We start from the raw sequence: 23,990 nt of genomic DNA, 5'->3' as shown, positions 1-23,990 counted from the left end.
GGCCCGCCTCCCCCCCCCCCCCCCCCCTTCTCCTGAGAAGCTCTGCCATTGCAAGTGACAAGGAGAAGCTTCACAGACATTGATGCTTGCCCCTCCCACCACCACCATCACATTACTGACCTCCGCAGCCTGCGTTACATTACTGACCTCTGCACTCTGCGTTTATTATTAACGCTCTCTCCCTCCGCCCCTCTGCTGGGCCCGGCCAGCCGCCCTGAACAATCGGGACCCAAAGCAGAGGCTGCACTGTAGTCAGGCAAATTAGGCAGCTGTCTCGGGGGCCCACGCAGGGGCTTTGCAGAAGGCCTAATTTGTGAGAGTACAGACCACCCAAGGCTGGCAGCGGCAGAAATATCCCAGAAGGAGAGGTAAGGTGAGCGCGTTGTACCCCGCGGAAGAGGGGGAGAGCTGGGGGGCAGTGGACACATAGGCAGTGAGAGAGGAAAGGGGTGGCACAGTAGCAGTGGAAGAGCCAGATGGGGGAGGGGCTTGAGAATGGACTCTGGATCCGCCCCTGGTTGTACCATGTACAATTGCATGTGGACTGCCTCTGACAGGTGTGAGTGCTGTCACCCTGTCATTTACTTCAATGGGTATAGTGGCCACATCTAACCAGGACACCTGGGTTTCCTGCAGCAGTAATCTGTAGGTTCTTTCCACAAGAATCCCTGAAAGCACTATGTGAATGGGTGCAGCTGTATGAATGGGCTCACAAAATACAATCCTGCTGCATTCAGACCCGTAAAAATGATGCATATGAATGCAGAGTATGCCCGTGTGCATGTCCCCTAAGAAGTGCTGCTAATAACAAGTCTTTCTTCTTTTCAGCTGAGTCGCTATCTGGTAAAGGAACGTATCTAAAGAGGATTCGTTACCATGGGCGAGGCAGATTCGGCATAATGGACAAAGTGTACTGCCATTATTTTGTCAAGTTGGTGGAGGGTCCCCCACCTCCTAAAGAACAACCAATCACAGGCTTCGATCAGGCGAAGGACTATGTTCAACAGCTGAGAAACCGCACCATCACCAATTCCCTGTGACACTATAGACTTTTTCTGGAGCTGCAGTGTCAGCACATTATTAACTTGCACTTGAGTTTTCATAAAATCCTGTCTACAACTGAGGTGTATTCCTTTAAGTTTATTAAAGAGTTTCTGTTTTCTGAATGTCGGTGTTGTGTATAGTATATAAAGATTAGTGAAAGAGACGACAAAGGTCATGAACACAACGTACTTTGATGTTTATTGTTTTCCTTCACACACCATCATTTTAAATGACCCTTTATATGAGTCTACAAGAACAGAGCCTAGGCATTCCCAGGTCCTTAGCATGAACCTCTGAAGGAGGGAAGGGAAAGTGTGACAATGCTATTCCTGCTTCAGTGAGGTTGGCATCGTCCTTTCGCTTTCCCTGTCCTCCCACAATGCAGTGATCTTTAAGACCAGTTGCCAAGCCTGAAGGTTGTCATGTGGGGAAGGATGGGGGGATTGCACGTAACAACCACAGGAAATGGACAGTATTTCCATCAGATCTTTGCAGGGACCTCAGTGGTGATCGGGGAAGCAGACAGGAATGGGGAAGGTAAGTAAGACATTCATTTGGGGTTTTAGTTAAACGTAGCAAATATTTGACTTGTGACTTGAATACCACTGCACCACAGTTGGGATAAAGTTTGCAGTTTCATAGAAAATTTGCCCTGTTACCTGGAGGCACTCTTAAAAGTTGGCTACACGTTTAGAAATGTGTTGTATAACGTACATTTAACCCAATGAGTCTAATCATTTACTGGCCTCCATTTTAAACTGAGCTACGAGAGAGACTTTAGAGGTTGGTTGGGTGAATGGATTAGAATACAGCAAAAGCACATCTAATCACGTACTAAAATGTCACTAATTCCTGCTTTTTGTCTGTAGTAATGCTGGTGCCTACAATTGCTACACATCTCTACTGTATGTCACAGCAGGATGCCCTTCTGTGACCGCTACAACAAGCAATAAAATATCAGTGAAGCTTTAGGGAAGGAACAGGACTTTGACACGTGGGTCACTTTTCTCTACCGCCATTCAATCAATACAGAATGGTCACCTTCCTGCCCCAGCTTGTGAGTGGATAATGAAGAGTAGCAGCACATCTTTTTGCTCACTCTCCTGTTAGCATATTTCATATAGTACTTCAGTGCCTAATTGGCTCCTAGTGCTGCCACTCCCTCTGCCAGATCACAATGCAAAACAATATATTCATTTTAATGGCAGCCTAACCAGCAGCTTATACTTCACTTTTCAGTACTTCTGATCCATTTGACAGTGACGCACGCCTCTCTCCCAGATAAGAGAGATGGCGCTTTCAGAATATTGATCGGATTCATTGGAATCTCAGAAGCTAGAAAGACTTTTTTATTAGTTTCATGCTAAGTAACAATCATTACAGAATGCCTTGACACGTTTCGCACATCTGTCCTACTCATAAAGGACCCTATGAGTAAGCATGCGTGAGCAAAATGTGTCAAGGCATTCTGTAATGATTGTTTTGTTGCTTCAAACTTTAATAAAACTGCCTCCTGGTTTCCCAAATCTCATTGCGTCCAACCATTTTACTGCTTTCTGCTTGTTTAACAGTCAAAGACTGTGTGGGTGCTGAACAGGAGATACCTTGCGGTCACCTATGTGGCAGAAGTTCTGCAAAGCCATGGTACTATGTGACTGGCTCATCAAGCATCCAGTCACATGAGGGCAGGGAGAGAGTCCTTAAAGGGCATCTATAGTCAAAAACGAAAAATAAATATGTATAAGTTCTATCCCACTCCTAATAACTATAATGATCTAAAAATTTGTAAATCTTCCTAATGAAGATATCCATAGGATGTACTTCCTCAATGCACTGATACAATTTTACTCAGCCCTGTGAGTATGCACTTCCTCAGAGAGCCTGCCTTCTGAACTACAACTCAATGTCCGAACAATCTAACATTCAAATTTCTTGCTGGAAGCAATGCATGATGGGAGATGTAGTCTTGAGAAATCGAGATTGCTTCACATGAAGCAGCCGGGAAAGAGATGCAAAGCACACTGGGAATCCAGGAAATTGTTGACAGTGATGGGCAGACAGAAAGCAGCACTCAGGCAAGCTTTGATTGCATTATCAAATACAAATCTAGTACAGTGGTACCTCGGTTCACGAACTTAATTCGTTCCGCGATTCTGGTCGCAAACCGATTTGGTCGTGAACCGAATCAAACTGTGATCACACCGCGATCTCGACTAGAGGAACACATGACCATGTGTTAGAGCAGGGAAAATGGCTGCGAATGTGTTCGTCACCCGAAGCGGAGTTCGCGAACCGAATTGTCCGCGAACAGAAGCGTTCGTGAACCGAGGTACCACTGTATGTATTCCTTTTAAAATGATAATGTAATAATAGGAGAGTATATGCTGGGACTTTACAACTCCTTTAAAAGCTTAAAGTTTTCTGGCGGGGGAGTAGTGGCAAGGTAGCAATAAACTGCTTGTGGGACCACCATTAATGTGAACCTTGTAACTTGCCCTGAATTTTAAAAACACACCACAAAAGTATCCCCACATTTTTTTCCACTGCCTTTAAAGAATCACTTCCAAGTTCCATAAAAACTTATTAAATTACTGTACAAGACCTGGTACCTACCTTCATGAGGGTCTAAGTGACGGTTTCTTTTGCTGTAAATGACGTTGCAGTGCAATGCATCTGTTCTGACTCGGAGGGCCTTTTCCTGCCCCTCAGACTTCAGAGTGCACCGCCAAGGTCTTTATCATTCATGAAACCTGTAATTAGACAAATATATTAAAAAAATATACACAGTAATTAGTATGTACAGTGGAACAGCCAGAATCAGGACTCTATTGAGCAGCTTTATTAGCTGAGAGACATTGATACTGATAATTGCAGTAGAACTTCACAATGACATTTTATAAACAGCATAAATTAGAGTTACGTTAGCAGAACAGTCTTCCACGAAGAAGCCTGTAATTAATCATCCTCTCACACTATTACGCAGACAGCCTAGGCTGCGGTGTCTGTGTGCCTCTCATTGGGCTCTGGTGGATGGTTTAAAACCTTCCTGAATTGGGTTCTAGTATTAGGGATAAAGTGACAGGTTCTCTTGATCAGTCACATCCTTACCTACCTATAGTCTAGCTCCCTTGGCGCTCTGTTTACTTGCAGCAGCACCAAATCTAAATCCTGTGAAAACTCCATATCAGTGTTGGAGGTTACACATGGTTAAAGACCTGCTCCCCTCTCCCAGTGTGAGAGTGTTCAGCCCTGGCAATTTGCCACTTAGGCCCAATCACTGAATCAAAGAAGGAAGAGGAGATGATCGAATGTCTCCAATACCTGAAAATCTTGTATTTGAAGTTTGTCAGATACTGCGGGCATGCTCCAGGAGATGGTCATTGGCTGTGCACCTACTCCAGGAGATGGTCATTGGCTGTGCACCTACTCCAGGAGATGGTCATTGGCTTTGCACCTGCTCCAGGAGATGGTCATTGGCTGTGCACCTACTCCAGGAGATGGTCATTGGCTTTGCACCTATTCCAGGAGATGGTCATTGTCTGGCTTTGTACCTACTCCAGGAGATGATCATTGGCTTTGCCCCTACTCCAGGAGATGGTCATTGGCTGTGCACATACTCCAGGAGATGGTCATTTGCTTTGTGCCTACTCCAGGAGATGGTCATTGGCTTTGTACCTACTCCAGGAGATGGTCAGAAACAGCAGACATGCTTACAGGAGGTCAGAAACTAGATACCTGCTACAGGAGATGGTTAAAAACTGTGAACATGTTACAGGAGATGGTCAGAGACCACAGGTCTATCGCAGTAGAGGGTCGGAGACTGCAGATATACTACAGGAGGGGTTGGAGACTGAGAACACATTATATAAAACTACTATAGAACATTGCCATTACAGTCACTTTACAAATCATACACATTTGTGCTCCCTACAGCCACCTAAAAAAATGATTGTTACCACATTTTAAATTTCCCCCAACAAGATACATTTTAAAGATCAGAGAAAAAATATGGGAAGAGAGTACTGGGAAAGGGGAGATGCAGAAAACAGAAAAAGTAAGAAAGTATGAAAGAAAGAAAACAAACCATTGAACAAGTAGATGGGTGCATGGCAAATTATAGACAGCATGCTGTAAATGGCAGACAGTGCCTCTTGCAGCTATTGCAATCAATGGGACCGTAGCCTAATGAGGTAGCTGGTACATATTAAGATATACCCCGTTAAAAGGGTAAGGCCCCTATTTATCAAGCAGCACTCAAGGCAAAGTCTTGCGATGGTTGTACAGGGATTAAAAAATCGTACGATCTGCCTGTCTTGGACAGGCAGATCGCACTCTCGATCATCGCAAGCCCGCCCCCCTGAGGGGCGGGCTTCCGATGACCGCAATGTGAACGGGCAGTGTGCGCGTGCGCACACCGGCCCGTTCGGCATTTGTCTTCCGAGCAGCGTTCTAACCAGCCGAGAATCGTACGATTCCCGGCTGGTTTTCGAACATGCTGGTTCGACGGAAGACGTGCGACCGTACAGTAGAAACGGTCGCACGTCTCCGTTCACACTGCTCGATTCTCGTACGATCGCGGGATTTCCCGCGATTCTCGTACGAGAATCGAGCAGTGTATGGGCACCTTTATGAGGTGTATCCCACAGCCAGGATCATTGGCCATTCTTGTACATTTTCACTTTTATTCAGCTGGATAGTATAGCTCATGCTTTACTTCCAGCCTGTTGTGGCTCTAATACACAGATACTGTGTTGTTTATCCACCCCTTCTCTCCCCTGGCCTATTCACTGAATGAACCGGTGAACCTTTTAAAAAATACAGAGGGGGGGGGATTTATCAAAACTGGACCATACGGAATCTGGAGCAGTTGCCCATGGCAGCCACTCAGCTTCACTCTTCAGTTTGTTCAGTTAAAGGAGAACTATAGGGTTAAGTTTTTTCCCCATAGTTCTCCTTAGGGTAACGGGAGGACACAAACTAGCGTCCTCTCGTCACCCTAGGCTCAGTATACCGCGAGCTGTGGCTAGCGGTATACTGAGACGCCGCAGTAGCTTGCGGTATACTGAGACACCGCAGCTGAAGCGGATCCCGACAATTGTGCCGGGATCCGCCCAGCTGCGTGACTGACAGCTGGCTCTGCCTATCCAGAGGCAGAGCCAGCTGTACCCGCCCCCTCCCCCGTCCGTTCCGCCAGTCAGCGCTGGCGGATCGGAGCGGGGGGAATCCAGCCCCTCCCCTGTCACGGCAGAGAGCCGTGACAGGATCGAGAGGTGAGCGAAGGCCGGTATGTGTTCGCTCACCTCCCGATCTACTAAGCCGACCTGTGACAGTCTCATTGTCACAGGTCGTCTAGAACTATGAGGTGAGTGAAAAGCACTCACCTCATAGTTCTCCTTTTAAGATTTGGAAATGAGAGGTAGAAGCTGATTGGTTGCCATGCAAATCTGCTCCAGATTTTCTCTGCTCCAGTTTTTATAAATCCCCTCAAAGAGTTTATGAATGGGCAAGGAGAGAGGAAGTGCAGATAAAAAAAACTCTGCGGTTTCCACATATAAGAGCTGCTGTTTTCACAGCCACAGGAGGCCATAAGTATAGTATAAGCTATACCATTCAGCTAAAGTTTAAATATACAAGAATGGACAGTGATCCTGGCTGCGGAATGCACCTCATTAGAGGTAACTTTTTTTTACAAAACAGTAAGGACTGAAAGCCATTTGCCTGGAGTGCTGCTTTAAATTGCTGCTTGATGAATATGAAACTTACCCTTTTAAAGGGGTGTCTCCTGAATATGAATGGACTACGTCAGAGACTTGTGTTTGCCAATACCACTCTAAATAGTTGAGCTGCTTATGTAAAAAAAAAATGACCATTTTAGCCTGGATACAGTCTTCTTTACTGAGGTTTGCAGACCATTCCTCTAGCATTGTCCAAAAGGCTGTCTTCTGTAGCTTTCCGCTTCTCCCTGGTACTCCATTACATATATATTGTATATAAGTAGTGGGTACAGGAATGTTTTTATCTAAAAATATTCAAGTGCTGTCATGACTCAATTTTAAAGTCTGCAAACTGCTTTGTTCTTTCTTGGGCTAAAGGTCAAACCCCAGTATTACGCCTTAGCAGGGACAGAAGAGTTACATCGGATCCTAGCAGAGTAAGTTGACTTTCAGTGATCCTCTGCACTGCGTAGAGAATGCTTGATGCTCACAATTAAAGCCACTTGCTGGCGTGTCTAGATCCGTGCCTGATACCCAGCTGAATGTTGCTGCAGACTCCCTCTGATCAGTCTGATTACAGGATTACAGTAATGTAGTGTTCAGAGCTTTGTAGCAGCAAGTGTTGCCAAGTCCTTGTTTCCAATGGATTTGTGCTCTAAGTGCGATACAGCAGAGGGAGCTACAGAATTTCAAACCAAATCTCAGAAACCCGGAGCGTGCGGAGACTAAAAATACCACATGGAGGACAAAAGGGCTGGGTAGACTATTCAGAAATCCACCCTCATGGGGCTGAAAATATAGGACATGTGCCTAAGGCTAAATTACTATGAGTTTTATTCTAAATTATGGTAGAAAGAACAGAGGTGTGCAGAAACTTGCAGCAGTCAATGAGAAGTCACCTTCTATAAAGGTGGCCACATGCTTTATGACCATGTTTAAAAAAGAAAAAAGGGTTGCCCCCTCCTTCATGACCTGATAACCCACCTTAAACTAGCATTTACCCTTTCATATCCAAAAGTTATCAAAATCTTTGTGACCAGAGCAAATTCCAAATTTTAAAGTGTTCGTATGCACTGGTTTACAAACAATTAGCTAATGAAAATGTACTCCTGTGACCCAAAAGACCCACTCCAATATACTAGATTCCTAAACAAATGTAATAACATAGACGTTGGATAAAAGGTTTAGTGCCGTATTACTCTCGTGGTAGGTCTTGGCGTTGGACCAGAAAAAGAGACCACTCAGCAGGGTGCCTTCTGGCTATGTCAGGGGTACCTTCACATTTTCAAACCGTGCCATGCATTTTCATGGTGCAGACAAGCCGGCCACCAGCACCATGAAAATGCATTGTACTAATCCAGAGCAGGCTGCTTACAGGACCTGCTTCAGCATTCAAAATAGTACAAAAGTCCACCTTTGTCCAGACCTGCTCCCCATGCTGCCCACAATCACACTATGGTGCAGATTATAAGGTAGGACTTTGATGTGAAGGGGGACTTCTCATGTGAAATGGGGCTCCTGATGTGAAATGGGGAGACTCTGAAAGGAAGGGAGGGGGGCTCTGATTCATCACTTCCATCACAATCCAAAAAATCAAGATGTCTTTTGGTTCCTTTCAGCCCAACTCCCCATACCTTTTCTGGTTTCACTTTCTCATTGGTGACCAAACCCTACTCTAGATAACTTGGTTTCCAAACAATGTACTAATGATGGCCAACAAGTCTGGAGCAGCTGTATTTAGTCTGGAATAAATGGTTTTGCAATATTAGGTTGTATCTGGATGTACATATGGTCCAGGTAAAAATTAATATTTGGTACCCATTAGTGATGATGTCCCTTCATACAGAACATAATTATTCACCATATCCCTTTTGTTTCCCCTCCCATAAAAAAAGAAACCAGTAAATGTGAACAGAAACTGTACTTTACTTACCATCTCTCTTCATTCAGACACTAGACTCCCTCCTTATTTTTTTTTACAGCTCTCTTTATTCAGACCACCTCTTTATTTAGCTACTGAACTGCTTCATTCAGACACCAAACCCAATCTGTATTCAGCTACCGACTCTCTTCATTCAGACACCAGCCTTCTCCTCATTCAGCTACCGTCTCTCTTCATTCATACACCAAACCAATCTTATTCAACTATGGGACTGCTTCGTTCAGACACCAGTCCCCCCTCCTTATTTAGCTACCGAACTGCTTGATCCAGACACCAGACTCCTCCTTATTCAGCTATGGGACTGCTTCATTCAGACACCAGACCCAATCCTCATGCAGCTACCAAACTCCCTAGTTGTTCATCTACTAGCTCTCTTTATTCAGACACCATAAGCCTTCTTATTCAGCTACTGGTTCTTTTAAGTCACACACCAGACCCCCTACTCATTTAGCTACCAGATCTCCTCATTTAGACACCAGCCCCCTTTCTTATTCTTCTTATTAAGTAAATGTCTCTCTTCATTCAGACACCAGGCCCCTTACTTATTCAGCTATCTGACTGCTTCATTTAGACATTAGACTCTCTTCTTTTTCAGCTATTGGACTGCTTCATTCAGACACCAGACCACCTCTTTATTCAACTACCAGTTCCCTTTATTCAGACACCAGATTTCCTTATTCAGCTAATGGCTCTCTCTATTTAGACTCCAGACCCTGCCTGCCTTATTCAGTTACCAGCTCTCTTCATTCAGACAGCAGATCCCCTTTTTATTCGGCTACCAACTTTCTTAATTTAGACATGATGCTCCTTCCTTTTCATCTACTGGATCTCCTCATTCAGACACCAGACCTCCTCCTTATTAAGCTACCGGTTCTCTTCATCCAGAGCTTAGGCTCCCTCCTTTTTCATCTAACAGCTCTCTTTATTCAGACACCAGACCTCCTCCTTATTCAGCTACCGGTTCTCTTCAACCAGAGCTTAAGCTCCCTCCTTTTTCATCTACTGGCTCTCTTTATTCAGACACCAGACCTCCTCCTTATTCAACTACCAGACGGCCTCATTCAGCCACCAGACCCCTTCCTTATTAACGACTGTCTCTCTTCATTCAGATACCAGACCCCCTCTCTATCCAGCTACTCACTCTCTTCATTCAGACACCCTCTTTATTCAGCTACTGACTCTATCATTCAGATACCAGACCCCATCTTCATTCAGCTACTGACTCTCATCATTCAGAAACCAGACTCCCTCTTTAATCAGCTACTGACTCTCATCATTCAGATGCCAGACCCCATATTTGTTCAGCTACTGACTCTCATCATTCAGACACCAGACTCCCTCTTTATTCAGCTACCGACTGTCTAAATTCAGACACTGGAATCCCTCTTTATTTAGCTACTTTCTCTCTTCATTCGGACACAACACTCACTCTTTATCTACTTTCTCTCTTCATTCAGAAACCGGAATCCCTCTTTATTTAGCTACTTTCTCTCTTCATTCGCACACCACACTCACTCTTTAGCTACTTTCTCTCTTCATTCAGAAACCGGTATTTCTTAAGGGACCGTAATATACAGGGGTACGGGTACTCCTAGAATGAGATCCTAATAGGTTGGACTTGATGGACTAATGTCTTTATTCAACCTCAAATACTATGTAACTATATAACTATGTAACTATGGAATCCCTCTTTATTTAGCTACTTTCTCTCTTTATTCGGGCACCACACTCACTCTTAAGCTACTTTCTCTCTTCATTCAGTCACCAGACTCCCTCTTAATTCAGCTACTGTATCTCTTCATTCAGACAGCAGACCCCTTCCGTGATCAGCTACTGTCTCTCTTCATTAAGACAGCAGACTCCCTCTTTATTCAGCTACAGACTCTCTTTATTCAGATACCAGATCCCCTGTTTATTCAGCTACTGATTCTCTTCATTCAGACATTAGACCCCGTTTTATTCAGCTACCGACTCTCTGCATTGATATACCAGAGCCCCTCTTTATTCAGCTACTGTCTCTCTTCATTCAGACAACAGGCCACTTCTTTATTCAGCTACTGACTCTCTTCAATCAGACACCAGACCCCCTCTTTATTCAGCTACAATCTATCTTCTTTGAGATACCAGACCCCCACTTTATTCAGCTACCATCTTTCTTCATTTAGACACCGCACCCCCTCTTCATTCAACTACTGTCTCTCTTCATTCAAACTCACTCAAACTTACTAATTCAGGACACCCCCAAGCAGCTCCTCTTTAGGTTTGTGTAGCCGTTAATGCAAGAATAAAGTGCCCAATGCATAATTGAAGTGACAGTGTTAGCAAGAAATATTAACCATAAAGAAGTGACTACAAAATCATACAATATTCTCAGAGAAATGTCCATTAAATATGATTGACCCCACAAAAAGATATAGGGCATCAGATGTGTCAGATGCCTTTTACTACATTAACTTACTTTGCAGAGCGTGTCATAATGGAGCAACAACATTAGCCTATCCTTTCCTATACAGTAAAAAAAAAAATGTTATTGTGTGTCTATATTATCATAAAACATGACTACATTAAAGAAAAAATAGGCAGCGTCTGGGGTATTATTGAACAAACTGAATCAACAATTCTAAAAATCAAATTGCATTTTTCTACAGTTTGACCTAAAGGCAGTAGATTGTATACATTGACTGTAATATTTATTGAAACTGTACACTAATCTGTTATAATTGATTTTTAATTGGTTGCCAAAGGCTCAGCTACATAATTGTTCTTTCCTGTTGGACATTAATATGGTCTATATGTAAGTGATTAGATTTGCCAGATCAGAACCCTATCTCAGAGATAAATATGTCATTAAATGTGAACTCCAGTTAGATATATGTAAAAAAAAATGAAATAAAGATCACCATTAAGACCAGTTATTATAGATTCATTACAATCCTTAGTTGAATTTTCCATAGAATGTCTATAAGCCTCATGCAGTCCCTTCAACAGCAGCACTCAAAACAGGAAAGGATAGGGCAGCATCTTCCTGGTCCAGTGCTTTGGAAGGTGTGTCATGTATACTGGAGGGACAACACAGAGATGGCCTCATCAGTAAGCTACTTACTTACTTTACTGTCCAATCACAGATTGCAGCAGTTCCTGGACCAGATAATCGGAGTAAGGATAAAACAATCAAAATTATGCCACCCAAGCTGATGAAGAATTTATTGCTGATTGTCTAGATACTTGGTTCTCAACTGGTGCTTCGTTACCCAAAAGTGGGTCGCCGCCCTGTGTTCAGTGGGTCGTCACATGCTTTCCACTTTTCTACTTCCCCCTAGCACAGCACTGTCAGTTCTCCTGCCAAGCAGCCATTTAAAATATGCTGCCCGCACCGAGTGCAAGCTTGAGGTGGAATGGGATGGGGCTATGACCTTGAGAGAGCTCCATCTATACATACATTGCTTACAGCTCCTTCACTTGTCCTATAGAGGTGCCATGGTGACATCACATTCTGGCTTCCGACACCTCCACAGGGCACGCAAGGGAGCTGTACAAGCAGAGCACATATAAATGGAGCTCCACCACAGCACAGCACAGCAGCCCACACTGGACTCCGGGCTGAGGATCCACTCCACTTCTAGAAAGGTAGGGAGACTGGGTGGACACTAAAAAAAATTAAATAAAATTAAAACATTTTTGGAGTGTGTATATCTGTGTGAGAATGTGACTGTGGTTATGTATGTATGTCAGTGTTTTTGAGGGCCAATTCACACTAGAGCAGTGCGATAATTGCATAGTATCGTGCGATTAACGCACTGTGCCACGCAATCGCACCTACCGTGCATTCTGGTGTTCGAGGTGTGTTGCGAACGCACCTCCCACCCACCGTTTGTACACCTTCACCAGAACGCGTGATACCCTAATGCCATGCGTTCCATTGCAGTGCGACTTGGGTTGCCACTTAATGACCAACGACAAATGTGGGTCTTGATTTTACACAGGTTGAGAACTACTAGTCTAGATGACATAACACAGTTACTCACCTTACACCATGGTCCTGCAGTATTTCCCCTCACCTTTCCAGTTGTGATGACAGGTCCCCTAAAGCCGCTCCTCTTGCTGGTCTTGTTGCCACACCTCTCAACTACACTATCTAGTACAATGCAGGACCAGCGGTCAGCTCTGGTCCTGAACTGTACATAATGATGTAGAAGTACCCCCCAACATTTAAGTACTGAAAAGACTGCCAGCTGTGGGGTAAGGTTAGTAATCCTCTGTTTTAGATCATCCACTAGAATAATGACCAATTTATTTGTCATCAACTGGAGGAAACACAATTTTATTTTTGATATGTTTGCACAAAGTTATTCTTTAGGAGCTGGCTATGCTGTTTGCCAGGGGTCCCTGGATCACAGGGCTGACTGGAGAGGATCACAACATTTCAGTCGCAGTCACAATAAATGCCTCAGATGTCAGAAGAATTAATTAGTTATTATTTTTGTATCATACAATTACTTATTGAAGCAGCACACTCGTATTTACATTCTCTCACCAACATCCGCTCCAAACTATATTAGTCCTTTAATGGAATCTAGCTGGGAAGCTAGTTCATACAGCATACATTTTTGCTGGTCCTTTCTACCAAAAACAAGGCTTTTGTTTCTCATGTCTCATGTCTGCTAATTCCCTTAGACTGTAAGCTCTTGCAAAGAGCCACAAGCACATACAGTCATCAAGTTTCCAAACAGCTCCAACTCTGTCAGCTCCACTTCCATGAACTTCCTGTCCAGTACAAGATCACAATGGACAGAGCAGACTCCAGGAGCTGTCCATCTAGCTTGGATGATCAATAAGGGGACTGAATTGCCTTGCTGTGCTTGTATATTTGTGGATACACATGCAGCTTACTAGCACACACAAGGGTGGCTCCATACAACCCTGCAAGGGAAAGGAGCCACCCTAAAAAAAGATATCATGGCCAGTGCTCAGGGGACCAGCTACTTCTGCAGGTAACAAAAAATTTTAAACATCAAGAGGCAGCATTCATTGTAAGTGATTTAATCAGCATTTGAAATACCGTAAAAACATTTTGACTGTAATATCACTTTAAGGATGCAATGGGCTTTATCGTGCTGAAAGATGCCACTGCCATCAGGAAATATTGTTTCCATGAACGGGTGTACTTGGTCAGCAACAATGTTTAGGTAGGTGGTACATGTCAAAATAACATCCATGTGAATGGCAGGACACAAGGTTTCCTAACAAAACATTGCCCAAAGCATCACGTCTCCGCCAGCTTGCCTTCTTCCCATATTACATCCTGGTGCCATCTCTTCCCCAGGTAAGCGATGCACACGCATAAGCCATCTACATGATGTAAAAGAAAATGCAATTCATCAGACTAGTCCACCTTCTTCCATTGCTCCATTGTCCAATTCTGATGCTCATGTGGCCATTGTAGGTGCTTCTGGCAGTGGACATGGGTTAAAAGGGGTATCCTGACCGTTCTGTGACTACATAACCCCATACGCAACAAATTGTGATGCCTTGTGTGTTCAGGCACCTTTCTATCAGAACCAGCATTATATGTTTTAGTAATTTGAGCTAGAGTTGCTCAGCTATTGTATCGGACTACAGAGGCCAGCCTTCACTCCCCATGGGCACCAATGAGCCTTGGCTGCCCATGATTCTTTCACCAGTTCACCGGTTTTCCTTCCTTGGACCTCTGTTAGTAGGCCCTGACCACTGCAGACCGGGAACATCCCACAAGAGCTACAGTTTCAGAGTTCCTCTGACCCACTCTTCTAGCCATTACAATTTGGCCCATGTCAAAGTTACTTAAATCCTTACGCTTGCCCATTTTTTCTGCTTCCAACAAATCAGCTTCAGGGACAAAATGTTCACTTAAGTGCCTAATATATCCCACTCACTTGCCATTGTAACAAGATAATCAACGTTATTCACTTCACCTGTCAGTGGCCATAATGTTAAGCTAGTCGGTGTATGTGAGTAACTAGCCCGGGACAGGGATTTTATTTTATCAGGTGCCAAGGCCATGAAGGTCCAGGTGCAGACACAGCCTGATACTGCGTGACACTGCCCTGTCCCAATTTTCCAGCTGTGCTCTTGCATTGCCACCCTGTCAAACAGGAGACTACAAATGGCCGAGATGGCACACATTGCACAGGCATAATCTACTGTTGTCCACATCAGAAAACCTGCCATGCAGTCAGCGCTGGAGTGCATGTAGGCAGAGCGAGGCCACAGGAGATCAGCAGCAATGAGATACAACAACAGATAAAAAGGGGAAAAGTATTTTATTTAAAAAAATTTAAATTCTCAGCAAACTAATATCTATTCAGAAATGAAATAAGGATTTTTGGTCAGAGCTGTCCTATAAAAATGTTTCAATTCTTTGTTACAGGGTTGGAAATGACTTTTTTTTTGGTAGGGTAATGGCTGATAGGGGATATGGCAGTAATCCTTCCTTGGTACTTGTCATTGAGGACAGTTGATGCTATATGTTCTTGTACCGTGGAATTGCACAAATCAGTACATTTAGAACTTTAAGCTGTGTGCAGTTTGCAGAGCTCAAGGTTATGTTTCTGGAACAATAAGATGTCAGCCTATAAATCAGCCACAACATAGCAACTGTGTGGATGTATGAGATCACTGTGTGCTTGGCACAGGCGCTGTAGCATCGGAGGATTCTCCATCTTTCGCTCCACAAAATGATCCTTTTCAATGTATTATTTCTTTAAGTTTGAGTTTTAGTAGCATGACTCACCGTCCCTGTTTTAGCAGCCAATGCCGGAGTGTTTCCTTGGGACTGAAATCAGGATCTCCTTACTGTCATCTCCTGTGTCGTTCATCTCGCTGGATGTCTGGAGCTAAATTTAAAGATGACAAATTAAGCTGCTGTCTAGTGGTATTTTTATGTTTTCATTTTAAAGTGCACCACACCTTTCACTTAAAGCTGAACTCAGGGCTAATAAAAAGGCACATTTTGTATTAATTAATATATAATGACATTGATTATTTAAATACCAGCAATGTACGTGCCTACATTTTAGTTGGTATCAGCCCCTTGCAGTCCTTGTACAGCAAAGCTCACAATGTGAGAATAAAAAGTAGCACAAGAGTCCTATCATTTTATGTGCTTACATGGAGCATGCTGATAGGAGGAGAATCAGAGTGGCAGAGAGATGAGCTCATCCCTATGTTGCTTCTCCTTCACTGTCCAGACACAGACTGAGGGTTTGTACTTGACAATCCTTCCTGTTTGAATGGTGCTGCTTGTCACTTAACCCCTTGCCGTCCACCCATTGCAAAAAAAACGAGCGGACGGTGGATCCTTCCCAGCGGGGTCACGTAAATGTACGCCATCTTGTTTTCTGCGCGCGCACAATACCGCTAGGAGTGTAAACAGCCGGCAACGGCTGTTTACATACAAGCGTTCGGCCGGCTCTACAGCTGGCCGATCGCTTGTAATACCATGTAATACACCCCCCCTGCTGCCCTGCTCCCTCCCTCCCCCACCGCTGCCGGTTATCCTGGGCTCCGCTGTCCCCTCTGCGAGCCTGGAACCGGCAGAGCAGCTGCCCGTACAGAGAACGGAGGCGAGATCAGCATTTCCCACCGCTGATCTCTCCTCCGTTCTCTCTAAAGGCGGAAGCGATGTGTATTACATCACTTCCGCCTTCAGCTGTCATTTCTCTGACTGCTATAGCCAGGGAGAAGCTGGTGAAGCAGATCTCTGCTTCATCAGCTTCTTTGAGGGTCCCTAGGTGACATTAGGGGTCTTAATGACCCCTGATGTCTCCATAAAGAGGACCTGTCATTGTTTTCTGGCTATCACAGATCTCTGCTTCAGCAGCTTCTTTGGGGGTCCCTAGGTGACATTAGGGGTCTTAAACACCCCTGATCTCTCCATAAAGAGGACATGTCATTGTTTTTTGGCTATCATATAGGGGGATTTTTAGCCCCCAATGTGATAGCAATCAAGTTAAGTGTTAAAAAAAAGTTAAAAAAAGAAAATCTCATATAAAAAAACACCCAAAAAACTTTTTAATCAAATCAGGTTTATTGGTTTAGTAACAGTACAGTACAACAGTAGATATGCTTACATGAAAACATGAAACTAACAGGCATACAAGCAGATTGTGTCATGTGACTCGACTCGGACTGATGCAGGCACAGAGACGGGTATGGCCAGAGTCGTATAAATATGGAGCTCAAATGGCCCATTACATACCACTTTGGGCTGTAGGCCGTTCCGTATGCCCTAAGCAACAGAGAAGGAGGGGGAGACAAACCCAAAGACGAAAAACAAGACAACACTAGACGATACAACGCAACAGGGACAACAGGGAGGTGGACGGGAATTGCACACATCGTACTCTAGTAGTCGGGGTTCTGCAGATGTACATAGAGGTGAAAGGACCAGAACACAGACAGTGGGCAGGGTGACAACCACAGAAAACACTCCAGTTACTAGAATAAGGTTAGTACGGTGGGGAAATCCGTGGAGTCCTGGAAACAAATCCAGAGCAACCACATGTCTCGGAAGAACGCCATTCGGTCAGTATCAATGGCGACCATTTCTTCCATGCGCATTATATCATTTAGGCAGGCCAGCCATGCTGGGACGGAGGGAGCCTGAGTGGACTTCCAGTGACCTGCGCCAAAAAAGTTTTAAGTCCCCCGCCCCCACGTGCACACACTAATAAATGTAAATATGTGTCGGGTGCTCCTACGTCCGAAAACAACTATTATGCCACACATGTTACCTATCGCCATGAACGTCGGAGTGAGAGCAATAATTCTAAGCCCATCAATCACTGATAACACTAAGCTGATGAGCGGTAAAAGCTTTTAAAGTCGCCTATGGCTAATTTTAGGCATGGTAATTTTTTGCGACTTTGCGGGCACACGCAATTTTAAAGCTTGACATGTTTGGTGTCTATTTACCCGACGTGACCTCGTCTTTAATATTACACCAAAAATTGGGTAATAATGTTTTATAACATAACCACAGTGGTGAATAAATAACACCAAAAGAAAGCTATATCTGTCCCTAAAAAATTGTATCAAATTAATTTTAGTACAGCGTTGCATGACAGAAAAATGTCGGTCAAAGTACCGCAGCGCTGAGCACTGAAAAATGGCCTGGATGGGAAGGGACTTAAAGGAGAACTATGAGCAGGCCCAGATTCCACACAAGGCCAGGCCTCGGGGCGCAGATGGGCGGCAGCGGTGTGGAATCCGCCGACGCCCGGAACTTAATGTGCCGGGCGGTAAGTTCCCTTCTACATTTAGTCCTGCTTTGGGAAGGCAGTACTAAATGTAGTGTGGGGAAGCCGCTTGTTCGTTTACAAGTCATTGCGGCGTAAAATGTGTGCGACCTGTCCGTCCTCCCCTCCTAACTAACTAAAAACTAACCCTGCCGCCCCTGCCATCTGGTTGCCATTCTCCGTTGATGGGGGGAGGTTGGCGGGAGGTGCATTGCGGAACCCGGCCTTGGGGCAACAGGGAGAGTAAATCTGGCTCGGACTATGAGGTGAGTGATTTTCACTCATCCTCATAGTTCCAGCCGACGTGTGACAATGAAACTGTCACACGTTGGCTCAATAGATCGGGAACTAAGCGAACACATACCGTTGCTCGCTCACTTCTTGATCATCTCCCTGCAGAGAGCGGTGACTGTCACTCACGGCTCCCTGCAGTGATTCTCCCCGTCCCCTCTCCCATCCTCCAGGGCTGACTGGCGGAAAGGACGGGGGAGGGGGCGGGTACAGCTGGCTCAGCCTCCAGATAGGCAGAGCCAGCTGTCATTCACGCAGCTGGGTGGATCTCAACAGTAATGTCGGGATCCGTCCCGGCTGTGGCGGTCTCAGTCTGCCGTGTGACCCTTAGGAGAACTATGGGGAAAAACTGTGAAGACTGAAGACATCTTGTTGCGGAAAATAAGTACTGCAGGGGACAGTTCTGATTTAAAAGGTAATAATAATAAAAGGCTTTTTATTTTATCTTTTAATGGACTATTAAAGGAAAATTGTATTGCTTTATCAGAAACAACTCTAGTATGTATTCCTATTACAGTGCTGAAGTTATAACAGGATAATATATACTGGGAATTATATATAACTGGGTAATATATTTTTTATATTTCTTTAAGTTTATAGTGTGATTTTTTTGTAGATGGTGATTTTTTTTATTTATTTAATTTTTTATTTAAAAAAAAAAGACAAAAACTTGAGTGATTTGATTTGTTTATTTATACGTCTCTGGATGCCATCATGCATTCAGCCAACACTGAAACCATACTGCCTTGTGGGAGAGTACTCATGTATTTTTATCAGCTACATACTGTAACTTTTGCATTAAGCATGAGTGAAATTATATATATATATATATATAGAGAGAGGTTAATGGAACTTTTGAGGGAATACAATCTAGGAGTATGTTTATAAAGCAGTGAATGTGACATTAACCACACATTTACTGGTGGTGAATCAATCACTGTCATTTAAAACGCATGCATCAGGAATGTTTGAACAGGAATGTCGGATTAACTGCATTATGATGTCCCTAGGTTTTATTTATTCTACCAAAAGGAAATGTTTTGCTCTGTGGTTCCATCCACTGGTCCCGTAGCTACTTAAAGTCCAGCAAAAGAACCAGAGCACAGAGGATGACATGACGCCCAACACATACTGATGGTCATAAATTTGGTCTGCAGATCCATGCATCAATGACCTCCTGTGTTGATAACTAAGCAGAAAAAATTACAGGGTTTCACAAGATCAAATACGAGAAACAGCCATCTAAACCCCTGCCACTGGGATCATTTTTTGATTAGCTTTGAATCTGTGCCTGTGAAAACACTAGACAGTATATTCCCTGGTTTCAACTGAAGATTCTTTATTAACCCTCTACACACTTACTACACAGCCTTACATACTTCTAGCAAAACTCTGCATAAAAACAGGCACTCTTGGTTCACATACATGTTCAATCAACCCAACTGGTTTCCTGCCTTCTTAGTTTGCCTTTCCTGCCTGACTCCCTGGTTTCAAGCTTTCCTAGTACCGACTCCGAGAGAGGAAGGTTGGACGGCATAGAATCATGTGATGAAGCTGTAGAAACGCTCAAAGTACAGCGAATTAAGCATTGCATTTTAAAGGTCAATGTTCAATTGAATGGGCTTTGTGATATTAGCAAAACGGTAACAATGCTTGAATAACATTAATAGCTCATCCACTGATTTTACTCTTTGAAGTTGCCCTGAAATGTTAGATAACAGAAATATATTTTACAAAGTGGATTTCTTGCTCTTACTTAAAATCCGACATTTGTAGCTATTACCCAATGTCCTCTACAGGTACATTAATGGACAATATGTATTACCCTTCCATTAAAAAACTACAATGTACTTATTACAGTTTCATTAAACAGGACCATGCATTTCCATTAAACATTGCAATGTACTCATTACGGATACATTAAATATTACAATCCACGGGTTCGCGGAGAACATTTGCATTCTGTCCACCCTCTTTATACATTAATTTCTGATTAACAATCTGACATATTAAGTGCCATAAGTGCCCTTGTGCGTGGTTAGGTCTTATGCTAGGTTATAGTTGATTTTAGGCATGTCCTTGGAAACATTTGAAGGTGCACTCTGGGCAGAATCGAGAATTAGATCTTGAAATGCAGAAAAGGAGCATGAACAAGCTGATAACTAAGTGCACCAATCTTTCATTGTAGTATTCCACACAAGTCCCTTTTGTTGGTAACTCCTGCTTGTGATGCAGGAAAAAAAAATCCAAACACTAGCTGCTGGCTTTTTTATATATCATTGCTAAGACATTTCTCCCAGTCACTGTCTCCCTGTCTTGGAAGTTTTGTATTTTGGTTTGGTGTAAATAAATTAAAAATATATACTGTATATATAATAATGAAACATTAATTTATGGCCACTGTTTATTATTTCAAAGTGACTTCAGTTGCCATCCAATCACTGTCATAAGAAAGATGTGGCTGTGTTCTTTGGACCAATCAATGATGCCTCATTTGAGTGAATGGGAGAAACTGAGATAAAGATGAATAGACCATAGCCATCAGTAGGACTTTACTGGAACAGAGGATGACTAAAGCCAGGCTGGAATTGTTCTTTACCCCATTCCCGAGCAGTCCCTTTAGACTAATGCTCTACTGGCCAGTGCCCAAATGACAGAACTTTGTTAAAGTCCTGCTTCCCTGGTTTCAGCTTACTCAGGATATTACTCTGATCCCTGTGAGCTCACTGTATAGTGCTGCTGGACAATCAAGCAGTTTAACCACTTAGGAATGGCTAGCCCCCCACTATGATTTCTTAGTGCACACTTATGCTGCTTATTAAGTCTAAAAAGAAGGGGGAAGGGGAGGCCCTAAACTAAAGAGTTGATATTTGCATATCTGAGTGCTTAGGGTTTTGGGGAGGACAGACTGCACTTTAGACTGTCAGTTAAATATTACGTAGGCAAAGGTTTAGTACACAAGTCAGTGTGGATATTGGCTGGTTTAAAGGATAACTTTTAAAAAGCTTTTTGCCAACTCTCACCATCCCTAATATACCACCTATTATAGACCTCACATCAACCAGCTCCATGCAGAGAGATTACTACTTCTATAGGGCCTGTGGAAAAAGGACATGAGTGCACAGTACAGTCCACCAGCTCAAAAAAAAAAATGACAACAAGCGGTCACCAGCTGATCTGAGGTCTGTAGTAGGTGACATAGGAGGAAACGTTGGTAAAAATCATTTTCAAAGTAATATAATTTCAGTTTTGCCATTCATGTAGTCTCAAGCTGTAAAACTTCTGCACCTGTTCCAGCATGCCAGTTGCAAGGGTGTTTCACTCTCACTGTTCCTGTTTTCATGTATTTCATACTATAGAGAATGCAGCACACAGGTAACACTCCATGGGAGATGATATTGTAATATAGACGGGCCAACCCCTTAATTTCCCAAGTCGGCAGCTGTGAAAAACCTTTATGAAAACAGTAGGTTGTTACACGACCTTCGCCAATTGTCATCTCAAAACTAGCAAATCTATGCAGAACACATACAGCAGCACAAGTAAAGAAGAGTCTTATAATCAATTCTCAATCTCAGATTTCATCTTAAAAATTGCTACATGATGGAACAATTGTGAAGCACTGATCATCTGGCCTATAAAGTATAAAGAGTTTCTTTTGGATATCTATAAATACTGTTGTTTGCTTCTGTATTAGGTTTCAGTCTCAGATAAAGGCTTTTATGTATAGTGTGAAGTATCATTATTCTTTTTTTCTGGGATAAAATTGGATTGTTTCTATATATTCAGTGTACAGAATTGTTCTGCTAAGGGGTAAAGTGAGGATCTTGTGTTCCCACTCCTGATGTAGCGTTAGACAAAAGTTCCACCCTATGCCATAAATCATCAACTGACTATTACATATGTGATCACTAAGGATTAAAAAGAAAATTATAGTTTTTGCTTTGGCTGAAATGTGGTTGAAATTAGCCTCAGATTTCCCCCAGCAGTCTACTTAGGCAACATTTATGCAGACATGCTGATCAATAGCTTTGTTGGGAAACCTTTTTTCTTTTAGTGACAGGTAGATGGGAGAGAGAGATTGCACCCAAGCAAGCACCCTCTGCTGTGCTGTCTGATTGACTAGCCCATAGTCCTCTGAGAATCCTTTGCTAAAGATTAAAGGAGAACTATGGGGTAAGGGAAACGGGAGGACACAAACTAGCTACAGCTCGCGGTATACTGAGACTGCCGCAGCCGGGACGGATCTCAACAGTACTGTCGAGATCCACCCAGCTGTGTGATTAACAGCTGGCTCTGCCTATCTAGAGGCAGAACCAGCTGTACCCGCCCCCTCCCCCATCCGTTCCGCCAGTTAGCGCCAGAGGATTGGAGCGGGGAGGGGGGGGGGGAATCCATGCAGGGAGCTGTGAGTGACAGTCACGGCTCTTTGCAGGGACATGATCGAGAAGTGAGCGAGAGACGGTATAATAGGTGGTATATTAGGCATGGTAAGAGTTGGCAAAAAGTTTTGTAAAAAGTTATCCTTTAAATCTATTGAGCTGACGTGTGACAGTGTCATTGTCACACGTTGGCTCGAATCTATGAGGTTGAGTAAAAATCACTCACCTCATAGTTCTCCTTTTGAATGTTTATATTTAAAACTAAAATTGTAAACTTACAGTACAAAACATATATAAAAGAATAGTTTATAGACATATAAAACAAAAAAAAGCTAACCCAAAACAGTTATAGTTTCCTTTCATAAAACCCATAAATGCATTTTGCCTAACCCTAATTCTAACTCTTTTTGGACATTCTAAAAACATGGCTTTGTTGATAAATGAAGTGTTAGGGTTAGCATTAGATAGTTAGGTCATTAACAAAGTAATGTAATCACCTTGTCAGCATTGATATAGTAATCACATGACTTTGTAAACAAATACCTAATATGATGTTCACAGCTAACAGTTATGAGCTCCTCTAACCCCCCAGGATCCATTTGAACTAGCATTAAACTCAAACTTTCTTTCAGTAATAAATCTATATCAAACAAATATACATTACCCAGCAAAGTATTTATTTACATTTTTCCCCACACCCTTACAGTCATTATATTCCTGAACAGCTGGCCCCAACTCTCTCAGCTCTGCTTCCCTGTACTTCCTGTTCAGTACAGGGTCCCAAGGGACAGCATAGTCCGCAGCAGCTGTCTATCTACTAGCTTGGAGAAGGGAGAATGGAGGAGGAAGGTGCAGGGAAGTGTCTTGTCTTGCTGTGTCTGTGTGCTTGTGGAGACACACAGCTTACTAACACACACAAAGTTGGCTCCATAGGACTCTGCAAAGGAAAGGAGCCACCCTAAAACAGGATATCCAAGCCAGTTCTAAGAGGACCAAAGGATTCTGCAGGAAAATAAAACTTTTCATCCAGAAACAGCATCCATTGTAAGTGATTTAATCAGCATTTAAAATAGCTTAAACACATTTTGACTTTAATATCGCTTTAATGCCCATTGCATCCCTCACTGTCATTTTTTTATTTGACTCCAATGCTTTTTCACTGAAATGGTGAAATGTTGACAAAATGTCCTGATTTTCTCTGTAATCCCAGAGAAAGGTGACAAAGGTGAGGAGACAGAAAATCCCAATCACCAATTTCTAATTCATAAGAAACCACATCTTCTTAAAAAATGCATCTAGTTCTGGAATAAAACCCTGCAAGAACACGAAGAACTCAGGATCT

At 43.2% G+C, this 23,990-nt stretch overlaps 1 protein-coding gene across 1 annotated transcript in view; it reads left to right on the top strand.

The window, feature by feature from the left end:
- Nucleotides 1-1,095, top strand: part of MRPL22 (mitochondrial ribosomal protein L22) — a 26,450-nt gene extending 25,355 nt beyond the window's left edge. Inside the window, exon 7 of the mRNA XM_018571115.1 lies at nt 829-1,095. Within this exon, the coding sequence (XP_018426617.1) occupies nt 829-1,040 (212 nt within the window). The 3' untranslated portion in view covers nt 1,041-1,095. The remainder of the gene's footprint in view (nt 1-828) is intronic.
- Nucleotides 1,096-23,990: the final 22,895 nt, after the last annotated feature.

Source organism: Nanorana parkeri, unplaced genomic scaffold (assembly GCF_000935625.1).
Source record: "Nanorana parkeri isolate BGI_ZX_2015 unplaced genomic scaffold, ASM93562v1 scaffold1681, whole genome shotgun sequence".
In the NCBI taxonomy this organism is placed as follows: Eukaryota; Metazoa; Chordata; class Amphibia; order Anura; family Dicroglossidae; genus Nanorana; species Nanorana parkeri.
This window is presented reverse-complemented; position numbering and strand designations above follow the sequence as displayed.